At 37.9% G+C, this 14,121-nt stretch overlaps 4 protein-coding genes and 1 non-coding gene across 7 annotated transcripts; 1 reads left to right on the top strand and 4 right to left on the bottom strand.

Annotated features, from left to right (window-relative positions):
* Positions 1-646: 646 nt before the first annotated feature.
* On the bottom strand, positions 647-3,425 carry LOC116931539 (D-beta-hydroxybutyrate dehydrogenase, mitochondrial). Of its 2 annotated transcripts, XM_032939138.2 has the most exons (5): positions 2,338-3,425; positions 1,638-1,973; positions 1,153-1,545; positions 785-1,075; positions 647-716 (listed from the first exon to the last, which is right to left on the bottom strand). In XM_032939138.2, exons 1-4 carry the CDS (start codon positions 2,518-2,520, stop codon positions 803-805), a joined length of 1,185 nt encoding a protein of 394 aa, XP_032795029.2. In that variant the 5' UTR covers positions 2,521-3,425; the 3' UTR covers positions 647-716; positions 785-802. The 2 variants fall into 2 exon arrangements, with proteins under 2 accessions (XP_032795029.2, XP_032795028.2); XM_032939137.2 differs by having other exon boundaries at positions 647-1,075; positions 2,338-3,423.
* A 1,018-nt stretch (positions 3,426-4,443) lies between these two features.
* On the bottom strand, positions 4,444-4,515 carry Trnae-uuc. Its single transcript has one exon. It is a non-coding gene; the product is annotated as a tRNA-Glu (tRNA).
* A 1,762-nt stretch (positions 4,516-6,277) lies between these two features.
* On the bottom strand, positions 6,278-7,219 carry LOC116931544 (26S proteasome non-ATPase regulatory subunit 9). Its single transcript, XM_032939145.2, has 4 exons — positions 7,020-7,219; positions 6,858-6,957; positions 6,608-6,795; positions 6,278-6,543 (listed from the first exon to the last, which is right to left on the bottom strand). Exons 1-4 carry the CDS (start codon positions 7,113-7,115, stop codon positions 6,316-6,318), a joined length of 612 nt encoding a protein of 203 aa, XP_032795036.1. The 5' UTR covers positions 7,116-7,219; the 3' UTR covers positions 6,278-6,315.
* A 564-nt stretch (positions 7,220-7,783) lies between these two features.
* LOC116931525 (anoctamin-1) lies at positions 7,784-12,343 on the bottom strand. Of its 2 annotated transcripts, none has more exons than XM_032939111.2 (14): positions 12,202-12,343; positions 11,826-12,074; positions 11,497-11,754; positions 11,374-11,430; positions 11,155-11,315; positions 10,919-11,087; positions 10,047-10,860; positions 9,786-9,979; positions 9,617-9,714; positions 9,401-9,552; positions 9,116-9,321; positions 8,869-9,044; positions 8,494-8,788; positions 7,784-8,387 (listed from the first exon to the last, which is right to left on the bottom strand). In XM_032939111.2, exons 2-14 carry the CDS (start codon positions 12,069-12,071, stop codon positions 8,238-8,240), a joined length of 2,976 nt encoding a protein of 991 aa, XP_032795002.2. In that variant the 5' UTR covers positions 12,072-12,074; positions 12,202-12,343; the 3' UTR covers positions 7,784-8,237. The 2 variants fall into 2 exon arrangements, with proteins under 2 accessions (XP_032795002.2, XP_032795003.2); XM_032939112.2 differs by having other exon boundaries at positions 12,177-12,238.
* A 143-nt stretch (positions 12,344-12,486) lies between these two features.
* Positions 12,487-14,083, top strand: LOC116931542. The gene is made up of 2 exons (XM_032939143.2): positions 12,487-12,948; positions 13,086-14,083. The coding sequence occupies exons 1-2, from the start codon at positions 12,878-12,880 to the stop codon at positions 13,972-13,974; spliced, it is 960 nt and encodes a 319-aa protein (XP_032795034.1). The 5' UTR covers positions 12,487-12,877; the 3' UTR covers positions 13,975-14,083.
* The last annotated feature ends 38 nt before the right edge of the window (positions 14,084-14,121 follow it).

Here is a 14,121-nt window from a genome sequence, read left to right as displayed (position 1 = left end):
GAAGCCTACGCGTTCTGATGATTTAGCTAATATACACAAGTTAAAGAAAAGTTATTGAACCGAAGATTGTCAATAACTGACATCCCTCTCTATTTCCACGTCAACGTTATTGAGCGCAACACTAACACAGAAAGCCAAACCATGTCTTCATATGAGGAGCTACAATGGCACATAGGCCTACAGCAATTAATTGGTATACATGAATTAGTGTATGTCAACTACGCTAGCTTTACGTCAGAGCGCATATTTTACGGCTCACCAATTTTATGCTGCTTTTTAAATTAAAACAAAATATATACTGCCCTCTATTGATACGAGTTTTCCAGGACAGAGTACGGAGCGGCTCAGCATATTCGTTAACCTACAAGTCATCGAACTCCCATCACCGTAACTTCCTTTATTGTGAAAACCGGTTGCAGCGGATTCTGATGAAATTATTGTTTTTCCTTCGAAATAATTGTTTATATTTAGAGCCTTTCACTTCCATCACCTTGAATCAACTGCCAGATGAAAGAAAGGATCACATCGTCTCGGCACGAAAAATGTTACATCCGCGTTTGAATCACCTTCCCACCTACACAATTAGCTTCCTGTCCAACTATTTGAAACTCCTTGTGAACACTAATTAAAACAACCAATTAAGAGATTTGCTCTAAATACTGTATTAAGCACAAATTCATTACATCTCATCTACTGGCGGGGGAAAAGCACAACATCTACATAGTAAAAGATGTTTTCCCTTTAAAGCTGTGTTTGTTCAATTCTAATTAAACGGAATAGTCACCTGTTGTGCGTTAGACATTTACACACTGATCGTACGAAGGACGGCAGCCAGCAAAAGTAGAATTACGAATGAAGGAACCAATACAAGGTACTTAACGTAATGTAAAATGGCGATTGGAATCGTATGAGATTCAATTCCCGAGACGAGAAGATCGCTAATGCAAAGAGGCAAATACTGTATACTGCACGCCATTATTTTATCAGAAAGTGAAGCGATAAAATATCGGTTTTTAGGATACAAGCGAAGAATGCCACTCGCCATGGCATTCACGACGTAACTCGGTTCTCCTTCCTAAATTCCAAAAACGTCAAAAGTTAAAAATAAAATCGCGTCATTAAAGTGAATCCAGTCAATCGCGACAAACTTACAGATATTTCAACCAACTTTTCCGCAATGCATATTTGCCGCTCTAAAGAATTCTTCCCGTAGTCGTTTTGAATTTTCTCGTCCAATTGGTCCCACATGCGTCGAGAATTGAAGGCAAATCCGCCTTGACCGTTGCAAGTACTGAAGTTGGTAGCCGTCATGAAGTTTCCCGGTTCGACGACAACCACTTTGACGTTGAAACGTTTCATCTCGAGACGAAGAATGGTTGTATACGCATCAATCACGCTCTTCGTGATCGTGTAGGAGCCAGAAAATGGAAACAAAGTGCGGGCCAAAATCGAAGACACATTGACGATCCTTCCTTGGCTTTTGCGGATGAGCGGCAAAAAAGCATTTGTCACGCGAAAGACCCCAAATACATTAACCGCCATAACCTGTAATGAAATTCGAATATGATTCATGAAAGCTAATAATCAAGAGGCTCAAACTTGGGAGGAAAAAAATGTATAGGCTAACATTCGTATACCTTTTCGTAAATTTTCATTGGAGTCCATTCCAAAAATCCAAGACTGCTGGACTGGCCGGCATTGTTAACAAGACCCCAAAGTCCATGTTCGGGAAGATTTTCCTCGACATAACAGAGAGCTTTGTCTACATCTTCCTGACTGGTAACATCAATTGCGATTACGTGAAGTCGTCCCGACTCATCGCCCAATCTCTTCAGTCTGATGGCTCCATTGCTCCTCCCATCGAGACAACCGGCAAAAACAGTGAACCCACATGAATGTAATTTCTTGGCCAGCTCGTGTCCGAATCCCGTATCACATCCGGTGACGAGAACTCCACGGCCTTTGCACGTTATCTACAGAATCCACCATTTCGTGGTATTTTGTTTTGTTTTGTTTGTTTTGTACAAAAGAATTAAATAGACCATTAGCAATAGGTATTCATGAGATAGAACTAAATACTTTAGAGCATTGGAATATTAAAAGTTGGCATGCGCAACGTAACACGAACTGTTTCACAAAAAAACAGGTTAGTCTACTTATTTGAGAACAAGTAGGATATATTTTTCCTCTAAGAAGTTTGTCTAGTTTTCTTTTGCTCGTTCGTCAAATACCGTTAGAAACTAACTACAACTACCTTTCTTTTCAGCCAAGTGAAAGCTGGTACGCTGTGTTATTATACAATACGTAAAATTATGAAATAAAATGTGTAATGCTTACCGAAAGTGTGTTGAAAAAAGCTGAAATCAAAAGGGTGAGCCCAGCTGCACAAAGAAGATAACAGACGAGGGAAAAATTTGATATTAAATAAGCAAAATTAAAACAAATAAAAGACAGGAACAATTGCCAGTTTTGTTCCATTATCGATCGAACGACGAAAGCTTCGGTTTTTTCCCAAATCATCTTCCTAACGAACTAGTACTCGCTAACGTATAATGAACAAACCTCTCCACGGAGGTGCAGATGGTCTTTCTCGATTAAGAACCGTTTGCGATGTGATGATTTAAAAGAAAAAGAACTGGGTATGTCCAACATGGAAAAGACTGGATTTTGATCGACTCGACGTATATCGCTAACCGGTTCCACGAGTAGAAGAAGAACATGTTACAAATATCACGAATAGCCCACAATGTGTGAAAGTATAGAAAACTCGAAAATGTATCTAGCAAATGCTTGACGGATAGCCAAATCACGAATAAGAAGTAGTTCAAATTTTTTAGTTACATGTGAATCAAGAATCACTATGTTTTTAGAACCGTCTCAACCAGAAGTAAAAGTCGATGGAAAATGAGAATTTTTCAACTATTAAGGTATTCCTAATTTTTGCAGTTATCCTGTCTATATCTATTCCGGTTCTACATTCCGACTTGCACCTGCTACATCTTGCATGCGTATCCTCAACATTATATACCATTTAAAGAGTTGTTTCGAAAACCAAACCTTATAAAAGTTCAGCACATACCTTTTACACATCGAGGCCTCTCTACTGGATAACAATAGCACAGTGCTGCAAAACGAAGGATCTGGGCTTAACAAGTTTTTTCAATGAAAAAATGCATGGACGCCATACTATCTACCATCACTATGCGACGCAAACTTTCAAGGAGCATTCAAGGAATGTGACCTCACAAATTCGTAAAGAGATGAATGTCATTTACCTTTCAGTCCATCTTCAAATTCCGTCACTAAGTCGAATTCACTGTAATTCAAACGTGACTATTTGGAGTATCAGTAGGAAAATTCATGTTTCGAAACTTCCAATCTTTTACGCAGCCACCGTCTTTTTGGCGACTTAAGACTAGCAAACGTAAGGGTCAGCTGTCAGTCGGAAACTGATTCATAGGGTGGGCGTGAATGTCTACATAAAGACAATTTTTACGTTACCCTCCCTTACGTAAAAACGTTTCAACGAAAGAAGAAATATCGAAAAAAGAAAGGGGAAGGACAAATGACGAAAAGGGCAAAGGGATGGGATGACTTATTGAACGGATCATGTCCTCTGGCCAAACAGGGCTTTTATCCATTTCAGTTCGAAATGTCAATGAATAGTTCAACTGGCGTGACAACCATGGATGCTAACCCGGTGAAGCACAGCGGTATGTCCTTTAATCTGGAGAGACAGTTTACTGTAGGATTGGATTGGGATTCTAGTGCGTTTGGGCCAAATTAAATATTTTATCGTATGGAATGTACGCCTTGTTCAACTGAACGTGAACGCGGAAACTGATTTCCGTGGCAAATCAAACGTACCGGAAGAAACTCTTGACGAACCGTGACTTTCATGAAATTTCTTGATGAAATCTGGTTCCGAATAAGTTGCTTTGGAACAAGAAGGTTCCGAGAGATTCCTGGTCGGATGGTTTTGGTTAAGCAATTGTTGGAATTGTATTTTTTGTCTTACTTTTATACGGATTAAATGGTTGACTTAAAAATGTGAGAAGAGGGGATGTAGCTCAGATGGTAGAGCGCTCGCTTAGCATGCGAGAAGTACGGGGATCGATACCCTGCATCTCCACTTTTGTTTTTACCTTTCAACTGCTGATTGCCTAAAATTCCACAAAATCTTTTTTTACCAAAGAGTAACTTTATAAAATGCCGCAAGTTCAACTCGATTCGCTTTCGATAAAAGATAATAATTAGAACCTAAAAGGTTAATAAATTTTGAACTTAAATTAGTTTCTGTACTTTCCCTCTCAATATACAATTACAACTTCAAATGCTCTTTAGAAATAGCTGTGAATAAAAATTTCATAAGAACATGCAAACGAAAAGCAAACATTCACCGATACTACATCCTAGATAAGTAAAATTTTATTAAAAACAGATTTCCCATACCGGGAATCGAACCCGAGCCTCCTGGGTGAAAGCCAGGTATCCTAGCCACTAGACCATATGGGATGTTAAATCAGTCACTTACTTTTAGAATTAATCCATTTAAGCAAACCCTAAAAGAGGGGATACTCGTCATTATTTTTCTAATTCTGAGACTCATATTCCAAAGCCTCAACCAACACTTGCGTGTAGGTAAAACAAACTATTGGTACTAAAATGACAAAGAAATAAAAGGGATACCGCAATGTAATTTGTGTGCGTCACCACCACAGTTCAATAATAAGAAAGAGCAGTGTTCTGCCGAATAAGGAAAAAATTTATTTGAATATGAATACGAATAAAATGAAAATTGAATCGAATAAAGAATAAGAATAAAGAATAAAAATAAAAAATGAAGAATAAAGAATAAAGAATAAAAATAAAATTTATTTTTATTCGTATTTCGAATAAATTTTCGAATAAATTTTCGAATAAAATAAATTCTAATGATTTTCTTAATTTAAGGATGATGTTTCGATTTTTGAATCATAAAATTAAAAACAATTAATAGTAAATAATTAAGCAAGTGATTTGAAGCAATCAGCCAATTACACTTCCAGTCAAATGACTCCACATTTCTGAACAGCTCACACCTGTCTTACACTCACACGAGTCACACCTATTCAAATTTCAAGTAGCCCTATAGAGCAGTAAAACATCCTGCGTTGCGCGTTTTCCACAAATGCGAAAATCTCATTTGTGTCCAAGTTGGTCTGCTGCGGCTGCAGCGTCTTATGGAGAAACCATCTTCTTCACGTTAAAAATTAAGTTTTTATAACTATAATTTAGATTTACCCCTTTTCTTCCTAGCAGTGGGTACCCTATTCATCTTTTCATTTCCCAATGTTTTTTTCTAGCTCCAGTTCTATCTACTTTATTTTTATTTTATTTTTGTTTGTAAGTTGCTCGTCTCTTTTAGCCGAAGAATTTCGTTTGCTGCCAGAAATTCGTCTGCTACAAGGGGATGAACAACAAACCATTCACAAACAATAGCTAAATAAAAATAAACCAGATAGAACTCGGACTAGAAAAAAAATTGGGAAATGAAAAAAGGAATAGGGTACCCTCTGCTAGGAAGAAAAGGGGGAAAATCTTAATTATATTTATGAAAACTTATTTTTTAACACGAAGAAGTTGGTTTCTCCATAAGACGCTGCAGCCGCAGCAGACCAACTTGGACACAAATGAGATTTTCGCATTTGTGGAGAACGTGCAACGTAGGATGTTTTACTGCTCTATTGTATTAGCATTCAATTATAAAAATAAATGGCATTATTTGATAATTTTATTACCGAAATGCCTAATTCCAGTTGCAAGATTTGATACACTTTAATACGTAAGCGTAACAGCTTAGTTTTATACTTTAAGTTCTTCCAGAAGTAGTATCACTAATTCAAGAGTGTGCTAGTAGCAGACAATTATTGGCCTCATGACATTTTCAATGGCTAAACGGAAAAAATAACTCCAAACAAAAGAGCAACGGCTAGCGGAAACAAAGATTTTTAAACTTAGAGGAACTTTATTTTTTATTCGATTTTTCCATTTAAATTTTGGATAATCGAATAAAAAATAAAAATAAAATACAGGTAAAAAATATTCGAGAATAAAGAATAAGAATAAATTGAATAAAAATTTATTCGAAATAAAGAATAAGATTTTATTCGTATTCTTATTCAAAATACGTTTTTTATTCGAAAGAGCTTTATTCGGCAGAACACTGAGAAAGAGTGCCTTCAAGATATTAGCAGTGCACACCTTTTCAGTTTTAAATAACCGTATGTATGATTGGTTTAAGACATTAATGAACACAATCTTTATTGAAAAGATTTAGCGATCAACAGCATCGAAAGGTAACACAACACAACCAAGAAAACCTTTACCGCTCCAGGTTTTAGGAATGAGGGTAATTTGCATCAGTTCATCATAGCGACGGACGCATAATGGAATTTCACAATTTAGCCTGTGCTGGACAATCTGTGCCACATCTTTCAAGTTGCTGAAATTGCTGGCTCGTAATGTTCCAAATCCGAGAATGAGATCGTCTGGTTTAAGCCCCTTAAATTAAAAGCAACACAATGACATTGAATGAAACCTTTTAGTCCCTTCTTTTGTAACATACTGCTTTTTCTGCAGGGGATCCTTCAGTCACTGCTCCAATTTTGGCAAATGGCGGGGAGCACTCATCATACTCATTCAAGAAAGATGTCTTGTTTTCATCCATCCCAGCACCTTCTCTCTGCTGAGCATGTAGATCATGTAACACAGTTTCAATCTTTTGAGTTAGATTCTTCAAATCATTTCTAAGGCCTGGCAATGTAAATGACCAAGTTAATTTTAGGGTCCAATTCAGGGAATAACAAATGTATTACATATAACTTTGTGTCGAGTAGTTCGAACCTGATAAACATCGATATCTGAACGAGGAAATCCTTCATTATCAACTAGAGGCTGCGTCATGTCAGTATTATTCTAAATGAGAAAGAAACCTTTAGCCTCTTAACGAATTTACTGTTGCATTTCAGCTCAAATACCGATTTCAGAACATCCATTAAGGCTGCAAGATCTGACTCCATTTTATCTTTAGACGCCATTAACTGCAAAGCAAATTCCCGGGTCGGTCGATCCATTTTTTTCTTTCTAATAAAGTGAAGGAAGTAAGTTCACGAAGAGAAAAAAAAACAATAACTTTCACTCAAAATCCTAAGGTGTTAACAAAATAGAGCAGACGAATTCTTAAAGATTTTTAAAAATATTACCGTTAGATGCCGCAATTTGATTGACATATTTTGTTCGTTAGATGGTGTGGACGGTTGATGAAAAGTACTCAACGGCTTTCGTTGTTATGTTAATGCTAAATTTTAAAAAGAGCAGCACTTTTTTTTTTACAGGTGGTTTAACGAGAAAACCAACAACTTAATCGAAATCAACGTTCCATTTGGATTATTCCGTGTGATTTTTGTCGAATTCTATGAGATGTCGTTTTTCGCAGATTTTGACAAAAGTGGGAAGGTTCAACCCTTCCCACTTTTCCATTTTTGGCCAAATTTCAACTTTCGCTTAAAATACATGATTTCAATTCAGAATTGAATGCTAATGTCGGGGGGGACTGGTGTCGGGGTATCCTCGGGGGCCAGTGTTCGTTGTAGAAGGGTAGGGATAAATGTTAGGACATAAAGAGTTTTGATAGATTCCCTATCGGGAAACTGCTGAACGTTTAATCTAAAAGTAAATCAGAAAAAAATCTTGTTGTCCTGCTACACGAACAGTAATGTAATGTGAAAGACTACAATTTCTCAAATGTTCTCGGTTCTATTTCTATTAAATATTCTTCTACCTGATTACTACACCGGTTAAAAAGGCCGATTGTATCATTTCTGGGTTAAAACATTGTATGGATAAAAGAGAGCAAAACTAATGATATTCAAAGAATCAAAGAAAAAAAGTTGGATTGAATAATTTGTGGGTTTAAAAATCACATCGATAAAAGAGAGCAAAGGCAGTCATCTTCAAAAGTTCAAAGGGAAATTAGATCTATAGCAACGAGTTATAAAAATTTAGCAAAAAGGTAACAATGAGTAAGAGGAGATTCAGCAAATATCAATATTAACATATAAAAGAGATGTAAAAAGTAATACTTTGGGAAAGCTCTTAAATATATCTTTAGAGTTCCTCAGATGAAAGGAACGATAGGGAGGAAAAGAAACATTCAATCCAAGGACTTTGTTACCTTAAGACTAGCCAAAATTTCGCTAAACAGCGTCAATGCTTTTGCCTGTTGATATTCGAGGACAGGAAGATTTTGACCGTTTAAATAGTACTCCATCATCATACGGGGATGGAGATATGTTTTGGGGTTCAACATAAGAACGAGGACGAAGTAGCCGTGCAGTTGAGTCACCCTGAAATGTTATGCGAAACACAATGAAAGTTAGACGAGAAGAAAAATAAAATTAACAAAATGGCACAAGCAGAATCTTGCCCAATTCATTTGAATGATTTGCTTACCCTGGCAGCCTGCGCACCACGTACTGATCCTCGAGCTCGGATCATTTCTTGTTTGATAATGATTTCGTTTGTAAAATAAGCTTCCTGTCGTATGCGCTCAGAGAGTTTTCGTGGTACATCTGGTATAATCCAGCGGATTACCATCGTCACTAAAGCCACAAAATTCTGGAAGACAAGGACAAACGTCAAACGGGCTGCCAAAATATACCAAAAATCGGCACTAAGCGCATATTTGTTAGGATTGGGTTCCTGTGGATTACTTGGCAGCCAAGGAGTTTCCCTCAAATCGCGGTATCTTTCATACACAAAAAAAAACAAAACAAAAAACAATTAGAACACATGTGGCAGTCGACGAACAGTGAACTTGTACAATACCTGCAGATATCCACCGCAGCACTCGCATTCGACACTTGCTGCGCATGACTGAAATCTGACGTACTAAAATACGCCAAAGTATAGTTGACGTAGCCACTAAGAGAATGATCTGGGCTATATTTCAATGTATAAATCAGCCGGGGAATAAAATCCGACGTGAAGGCAATAATCAATCCCTTCAGATATAAAACCAGACATATGATAACATGGTATCAATTAGCTAATTAATAAAAGATATTTAAATTACGTTTGTCGCAACAGAAAGTTTGCCTAGACAGTCGAGAATGGTGTACCAAACTCCAATGTCTTTCACTCGCTGAGCCACTGGTCTTCTATGCAGCGTCAAAATTTTACGGGCATCCAGTCGCATTTCTAGGACATTGTTAAGTAGCGCAAACAGCGGTGCAAGAGGGAAGGCCGCTACAAAGATGGTAACAAAACCGTACTGCAAAACTAAAGAATGGAAAAACAAACGATATTAGTTTTTAAAGAACGAGGCAAAAAAAAAACACCAAATGTTTCAATTTTTCACCCATTTCGAGATACTCGGCAAAGAGAGCTTCACTTCCCCAAGCAACTAATTGATAGTCTTTGGCCCATTGAGCCTTGTAAGCCTGGCTTTCCTTCGGCTGTTTGCCCATTCCAGTTCGGACACGTATCGAATTGAACCATTTAAATACCATTCTAAAATAATAAGCTTATTTAACTGAAATCATTAATAGGTTATTACTACTATGTTTAAGCTTACGGTAGGACCATTTCCATGCAGGTATTCATGGCCTGCTTTCCGACCATAATAATAGCAAGTTGAATGCACAATTCCACAAGACATCCGCCGGTGCCGCACTGTTTTGAAATAAAATGTCTAAGCTCTCTGCACGCCGAATCACTATTCTATTCAGGGAGCGACCACCAACCTCCTCTTGACGATATCCAAAGAATCGATTGTAATCTCCGGGATAACCAATGAATTTGCCTTTGAAAAAGGCAATGTAGAAGATGGAAGCGTAATGGTTGACAAACTGGAGTAGATACATTTTTAATGTAAGGCTGTCCTCAAATTCGCTCTGAGTTCTGGGTAGTTCTTGTTCCGTCAACCACAGCGCGATTTCTATCAAGATTGAAGGCAAAAGTAAAATATAAGCAAACACTATGTGAAATATGAATGACTGTCATACTTTCGTAGAATCTATTGAAGAGTAGAATGCAGCACAGGTTAATGAAGGCAGCAGTGGCCGTAGTGATCAGCATGGCGTTTGCGGTAATGTTCTGGTCGTTGTGAATCGAAAGTGACGCCAAGAGCGACATGCGATAAAGAATGACTCCCATAACAGAAGCCATAGCCATAGAGACGAGAAGCAGGATCAACGAGATGGACAAGAGGGCAGCAGGGACTTTGATCCGCCAGAATGGCACCCGAGGCTCCAGCGTTTGCGTTACCACATTCACTCGTTTAGCTTTTACGTGAGTTAAACGGGCAAGATATTGCGGTCGCGGGTGCTCTTCTTGATGGTCGAAACCAGTCAAGTCCCAGCGATGGGTAATCTCGGCAGAATAACGTTTCCACATTTCCAGAAATAAAACGGCCCAAAAGGACATAAAGACGGCAAAGAAGACTGTCGTTCCGTTGTCGAAAAGGTAGGCAGCTCTTGAATGTAAACACGTTTCAAAGATATACCAATAATCACAGGAATTGTCACCCGAGTAGTCGCAAATTGGACACATGACTACATTGAAACGTCCCGAGCAGATGTCATTACTAGGGATGTTACTGGGCAACGATAGGAAGCTGAATAGGAAGCAAAAGAAGCCGACCACGGAAGCAAATAGTAGAGTGTGCGTGTAAAAACCAAGCCATGCAAAATATAATGCTATTTTCACGCCGAAGTAATCCTTGACATAGTCTAATGGTTGGTAACGATGTAGTTTGTTTAAGGCCGTCCATTCGGTTCTTAGCAAACTACGCAAATTACCATCTACGTGATCACTACCCTGCACAACAGAAAAGCACATGAACATATTCTAGCATTGTCTTGTTACTTTAGCTTACATCATGCAGCGGATAGGCAGCTGAATAGACTCCTTCTGTGAGCAAACGCTCGATGCCAAACGCGAATTCATCATCCGTGTCTTCCTTGAAGCGTTTACGTTTGAGAATGAAGTCTACAATTCGTGAACGAATAGACGAGGTAAAAAAATCTTCATCTTCTACGTTGAATCTGTTGATGATAAATCGAAAATTTGTTTTTCATGGGAAAATAAAAACTTTTTTCGCAACATTATTACAGGTATTCTTTATCACGGCTATAAACGGCTGAAAATCGTTGTGCTTTTACGGGAAACAAATGTGGGTCTGGTCGAAAGTAATCTAAGATGCTATCGAATCGAGATTTCACTTCGTGCACGATTTCGTTTGTTGCGTTATGAAATTGCAGCATTCCCGGAATCTTTAAATAATCCGCAATTGAGTTATTAATGATAGATAAATTCAGTTAAAATTGATACTTTTAACAGGAATTCCATTGAGGTTGAGCCAACACAGTTAATAACATCTTGCTCAATCTAATCAAAAACAAAGTATCATAGCTTTTTTCCTCTAATGAATTTTTACATTGACTTCAATAGTACCTTTTTCATGGGCATTCTCAATTTCAAGATCTCTGCATAACGTCTCAAGACTTCATCAGGGGCATGTAGTTTAATGAAATGAAGAGAGACCCCAGGAGTATCCACATACTCAATTTGAAGACCCTCCTTCTCCAGATTACTTTCAAAGACTTCTCGCTTACAATCTGATATCTCAGATACATTTGATGGAAGTAATTCATCCCAAACCAGTACAAAATCAATTTTTCTCACACCATCATCAAAGAATGTGGTTGAGTTCTAAATAAAAAGAATATCAATAAGAAAAAAAAACAAACAAACAGGTGGAATAGATAATGAATCTTCTTTACATGATCATAGAGCTCTTTCTTGGCTCCCGTCAATTTGGGAATTTTTGTTTGAACACATGCCTCATCACTGCTGCCATTTACTAAAGCTTCATTTGTCCCATCTTCCATGGAATCAAGAGCTGCATTATACTGCCCTTCCCTGTTGTACGACACGTGCTCCAATTCAATGGGTCTTTCTCGTACTTCAAACCCTGCTTGGTTATTCTTTGCCCGTACATAGCCCTTATGGGAACCTCGACGATCCATTACCTTTCAAAATAGTAAACAAACAAAATTTGGGTTCACCATACCACACTGAAGTGAACAAGTATAGACAAGAAACTTCGAGCAACTAAAAATAGAAAGTTTTACGTCCGGGGTCTTTGCACATTTTCACCTGTTACTCAACGCACCATCCCAACCTACACCACATTGTTATTGACAACTTTGCACTAAAATGGGTAAGGCCTGGCAAGTGTACGCTTACGCCATCTAACTTAAGCCAAGTGCCAGCAGTCCAGTCCAGCACTGCCACTGCCGGTGTCAGGTCTAGTGCAACTTATTGACTGCTAAACGGACTGTCAGCCTGTGCCTGTCACCTGGATTTAACAAATAAATATTGTAAAACTTTATCCTATCGTATTATCTGATTGACAGTTCGATAAATTATTTATTTTGAGTCCAACGCTACCACTCCAACTCCTTAAATCAAACTATCGGTCTTTGATATTTAGCACTACCCGTCTCAGTGACAGCAAAATAAAAAACTACCACTGGTTTTTAGCTGTTAGATTTGAAGCTCTCGCTCGAGTACCATTACAGTTCTATTCGATCATTGATAGAATCCAGAAAAAAAAAGCCAATGAAAAAGGAAATACTGAATTGCTGCTTGTAGGCTTGTAGCTTTGGTGACGTACACTAGCGCTTATTTGGTTGGTATTGGCACTACATCGCTCTTGAAAACAAAACAAACACAAAATGCTGTATTAAACCAGTGGGCATCTGACAAGGTGTTGAAAACAACAATCTATTCCAGATTTCCGACTTGTTTTGATTTAGGGTTAGTGTTTAGAATGAGTGACCAACCATTTAAAGGGGACCGACACATGCATCGCGACAAACTAAAACTAATCTTATTTGACTGGTAAGTCTATCTAGTGGTATAATTTGAACGTTTGTTAAGATTTTCCACGAAAGAATATGTGTTTGGAATTCCCTTGATCACAATTACTACTCAAAAGACCCCTGTCTTACAATCCAAATGTCAATTTATTTTTCCAGGCTGAAAGAAAAGGGGATCTTAGGTGAACTACAAGCATTTCTCAGAATGAAGATGGTTGAAAAACTTCAGCAAACCCAATTAGCATCAGCTTCTAAACAAGCCCAGTTTTCAGCAAAAGACAATGCTATTAATATTATGGTCTATGAATACCTCAAGCATCACAATATGTTTTACACCTCATCAGTCTTTGCTAGTGAATGTTCCTCTATTCAGCAAACCAGTCTGGAGAGTGTAACTGCATGGGAAGATATTTTGAAAATTTTAGGTCTAAGCAACTGTGATAATATGACACCAAACAGTTCCCGGGATGAGAAAGCATGTTTGCTCAATCATGTATTAGATGGCCTTGGGATAATGCACAACAAGAAACATGAAAGTAAATCATGTCAATGTAATATCGGTAGCAACACAAGAAAACTCCTATTGAATGCACAGTCACAAACATCAGATGCTGCTCAAAAGACAACAAACACACAACTTATCCAGACTGTTCCCTGTGTGCGTCATGCGGAAACGCAAACTGAGGATTGTTTTACAACCGTGCAGCGCATGTCTGTTGATGTGAGTGACGAAATGTTAGAACTACAGAAAAAGTTGGCAAAATCTCAATCGGCACTTGAATTGTGTCAATTGAAGTTGCAACATTCGGAGGACAAAATCGAATATCTGACGACAAACAAAAACGAGTATATTGCTGAAGAAGATATTACGTTCCTGAAATTAGCGCCAGCGCATCAAAACAAACGAAATCGAACAGTCTGTCATAAAAGAATCCAAGAAGCATGTCGTTTTCTCAATCACCTTGACGGCCGCCTTGAATTTCTAGATAGAAAATATCAAAAGGTCACTCGACAGACCCCTGACCAAAATAGTTTAGCTCTAACCTGATGCAAGAGTTTCGTCGTTGAAGAATTATCGAACGCGTAAAACAAAACGTCCCATTTAGAACAATCTATTTTTATGCCCCTATTATACTTAAATACACTGCTGATAATTATTTTCCTTCAAATGGTACAATGTCAAAATGCTTCTAGG

Source organism: Daphnia magna, linkage group LG10 (genome assembly GCF_020631705.1).
Source record: "Daphnia magna isolate NIES linkage group LG10, ASM2063170v1.1, whole genome shotgun sequence".
Taxonomy (NCBI): Eukaryota; Metazoa; Arthropoda; class Branchiopoda; order Diplostraca; family Daphniidae; genus Daphnia; species Daphnia magna.
This window is presented reverse-complemented; position numbering and strand designations above follow the sequence as displayed.

Bases quoted from the DNA above. Each gene is read 5' to 3' on its own strand.
- LOC116931544 (XM_032939145.2), bottom strand. From the start codon at position 7,115: ATGGATCGACCGACCCGGGAATTTGCTTTGCAGTTAATGGCGTCTAAA. The intron at 6,796-6,857 runs GTAATACATTTG...TTACATTGCCAG, and splicing joins TACTCGACACAAAGTTATAT to GCCTTAGAAATGATTTGAAG. The intron at 6,544-6,607 runs GTATGTTACAAA...TTTTAATTTAAG, and splicing joins GATCCCCTGCAGAAAAAGCA to GGGCTTAAACCAGACGATCT.
- LOC116931542 (XM_032939143.2), top strand. From the start codon at position 12,878: ATGAGTGACCAACCATTTAAAGGGGACCGACACATGCATCGCGACAAA. The intron at 12,949-13,085 runs GTAAGTCTATCT...TTATTTTTCCAG, and splicing joins AAACTAATCTTATTTGACTG to GCTGAAAGAAAAGGGGATCT.
- LOC116931525 (XM_032939111.2), bottom strand. From the start codon at position 12,071: ATGGATCGTCGAGGTTCCCATAAGGGCTATGTACGGGCAAAGAATAAC. The intron at 11,316-11,373 runs GTATCAATTTTA...GATTATTTAAAG, and splicing joins CAATGGAATTCCTGTTAAAA to ATTCCGGGAATGCTGCAATT. The intron at 11,088-11,154 runs GTAATAATGTTG...TATCATCAACAG, and splicing joins AGCCGTGATAAAGAATACCT to ATTCAACGTAGAAGATGAAG.
- LOC116931539 (XM_032939138.2), bottom strand. From the start codon at position 2,520: ATGATTTGGGAAAAAACCGAAGCTTTCGTCGTTCGATCGATAATGGAA. The intron at 1,546-1,637 runs GTATACGAATGT...ATTTCATTACAG, and splicing joins CAATGAAAATTTACGAAAAG to GTTATGGCGGTTAATGTATT. The intron at 1,076-1,152 runs GTAAGTTTGTCG...TTTGGAATTTAG, and splicing joins AAAAGTTGGTTGAAATATCT to GAAGGAGAACCGAGTTACGT.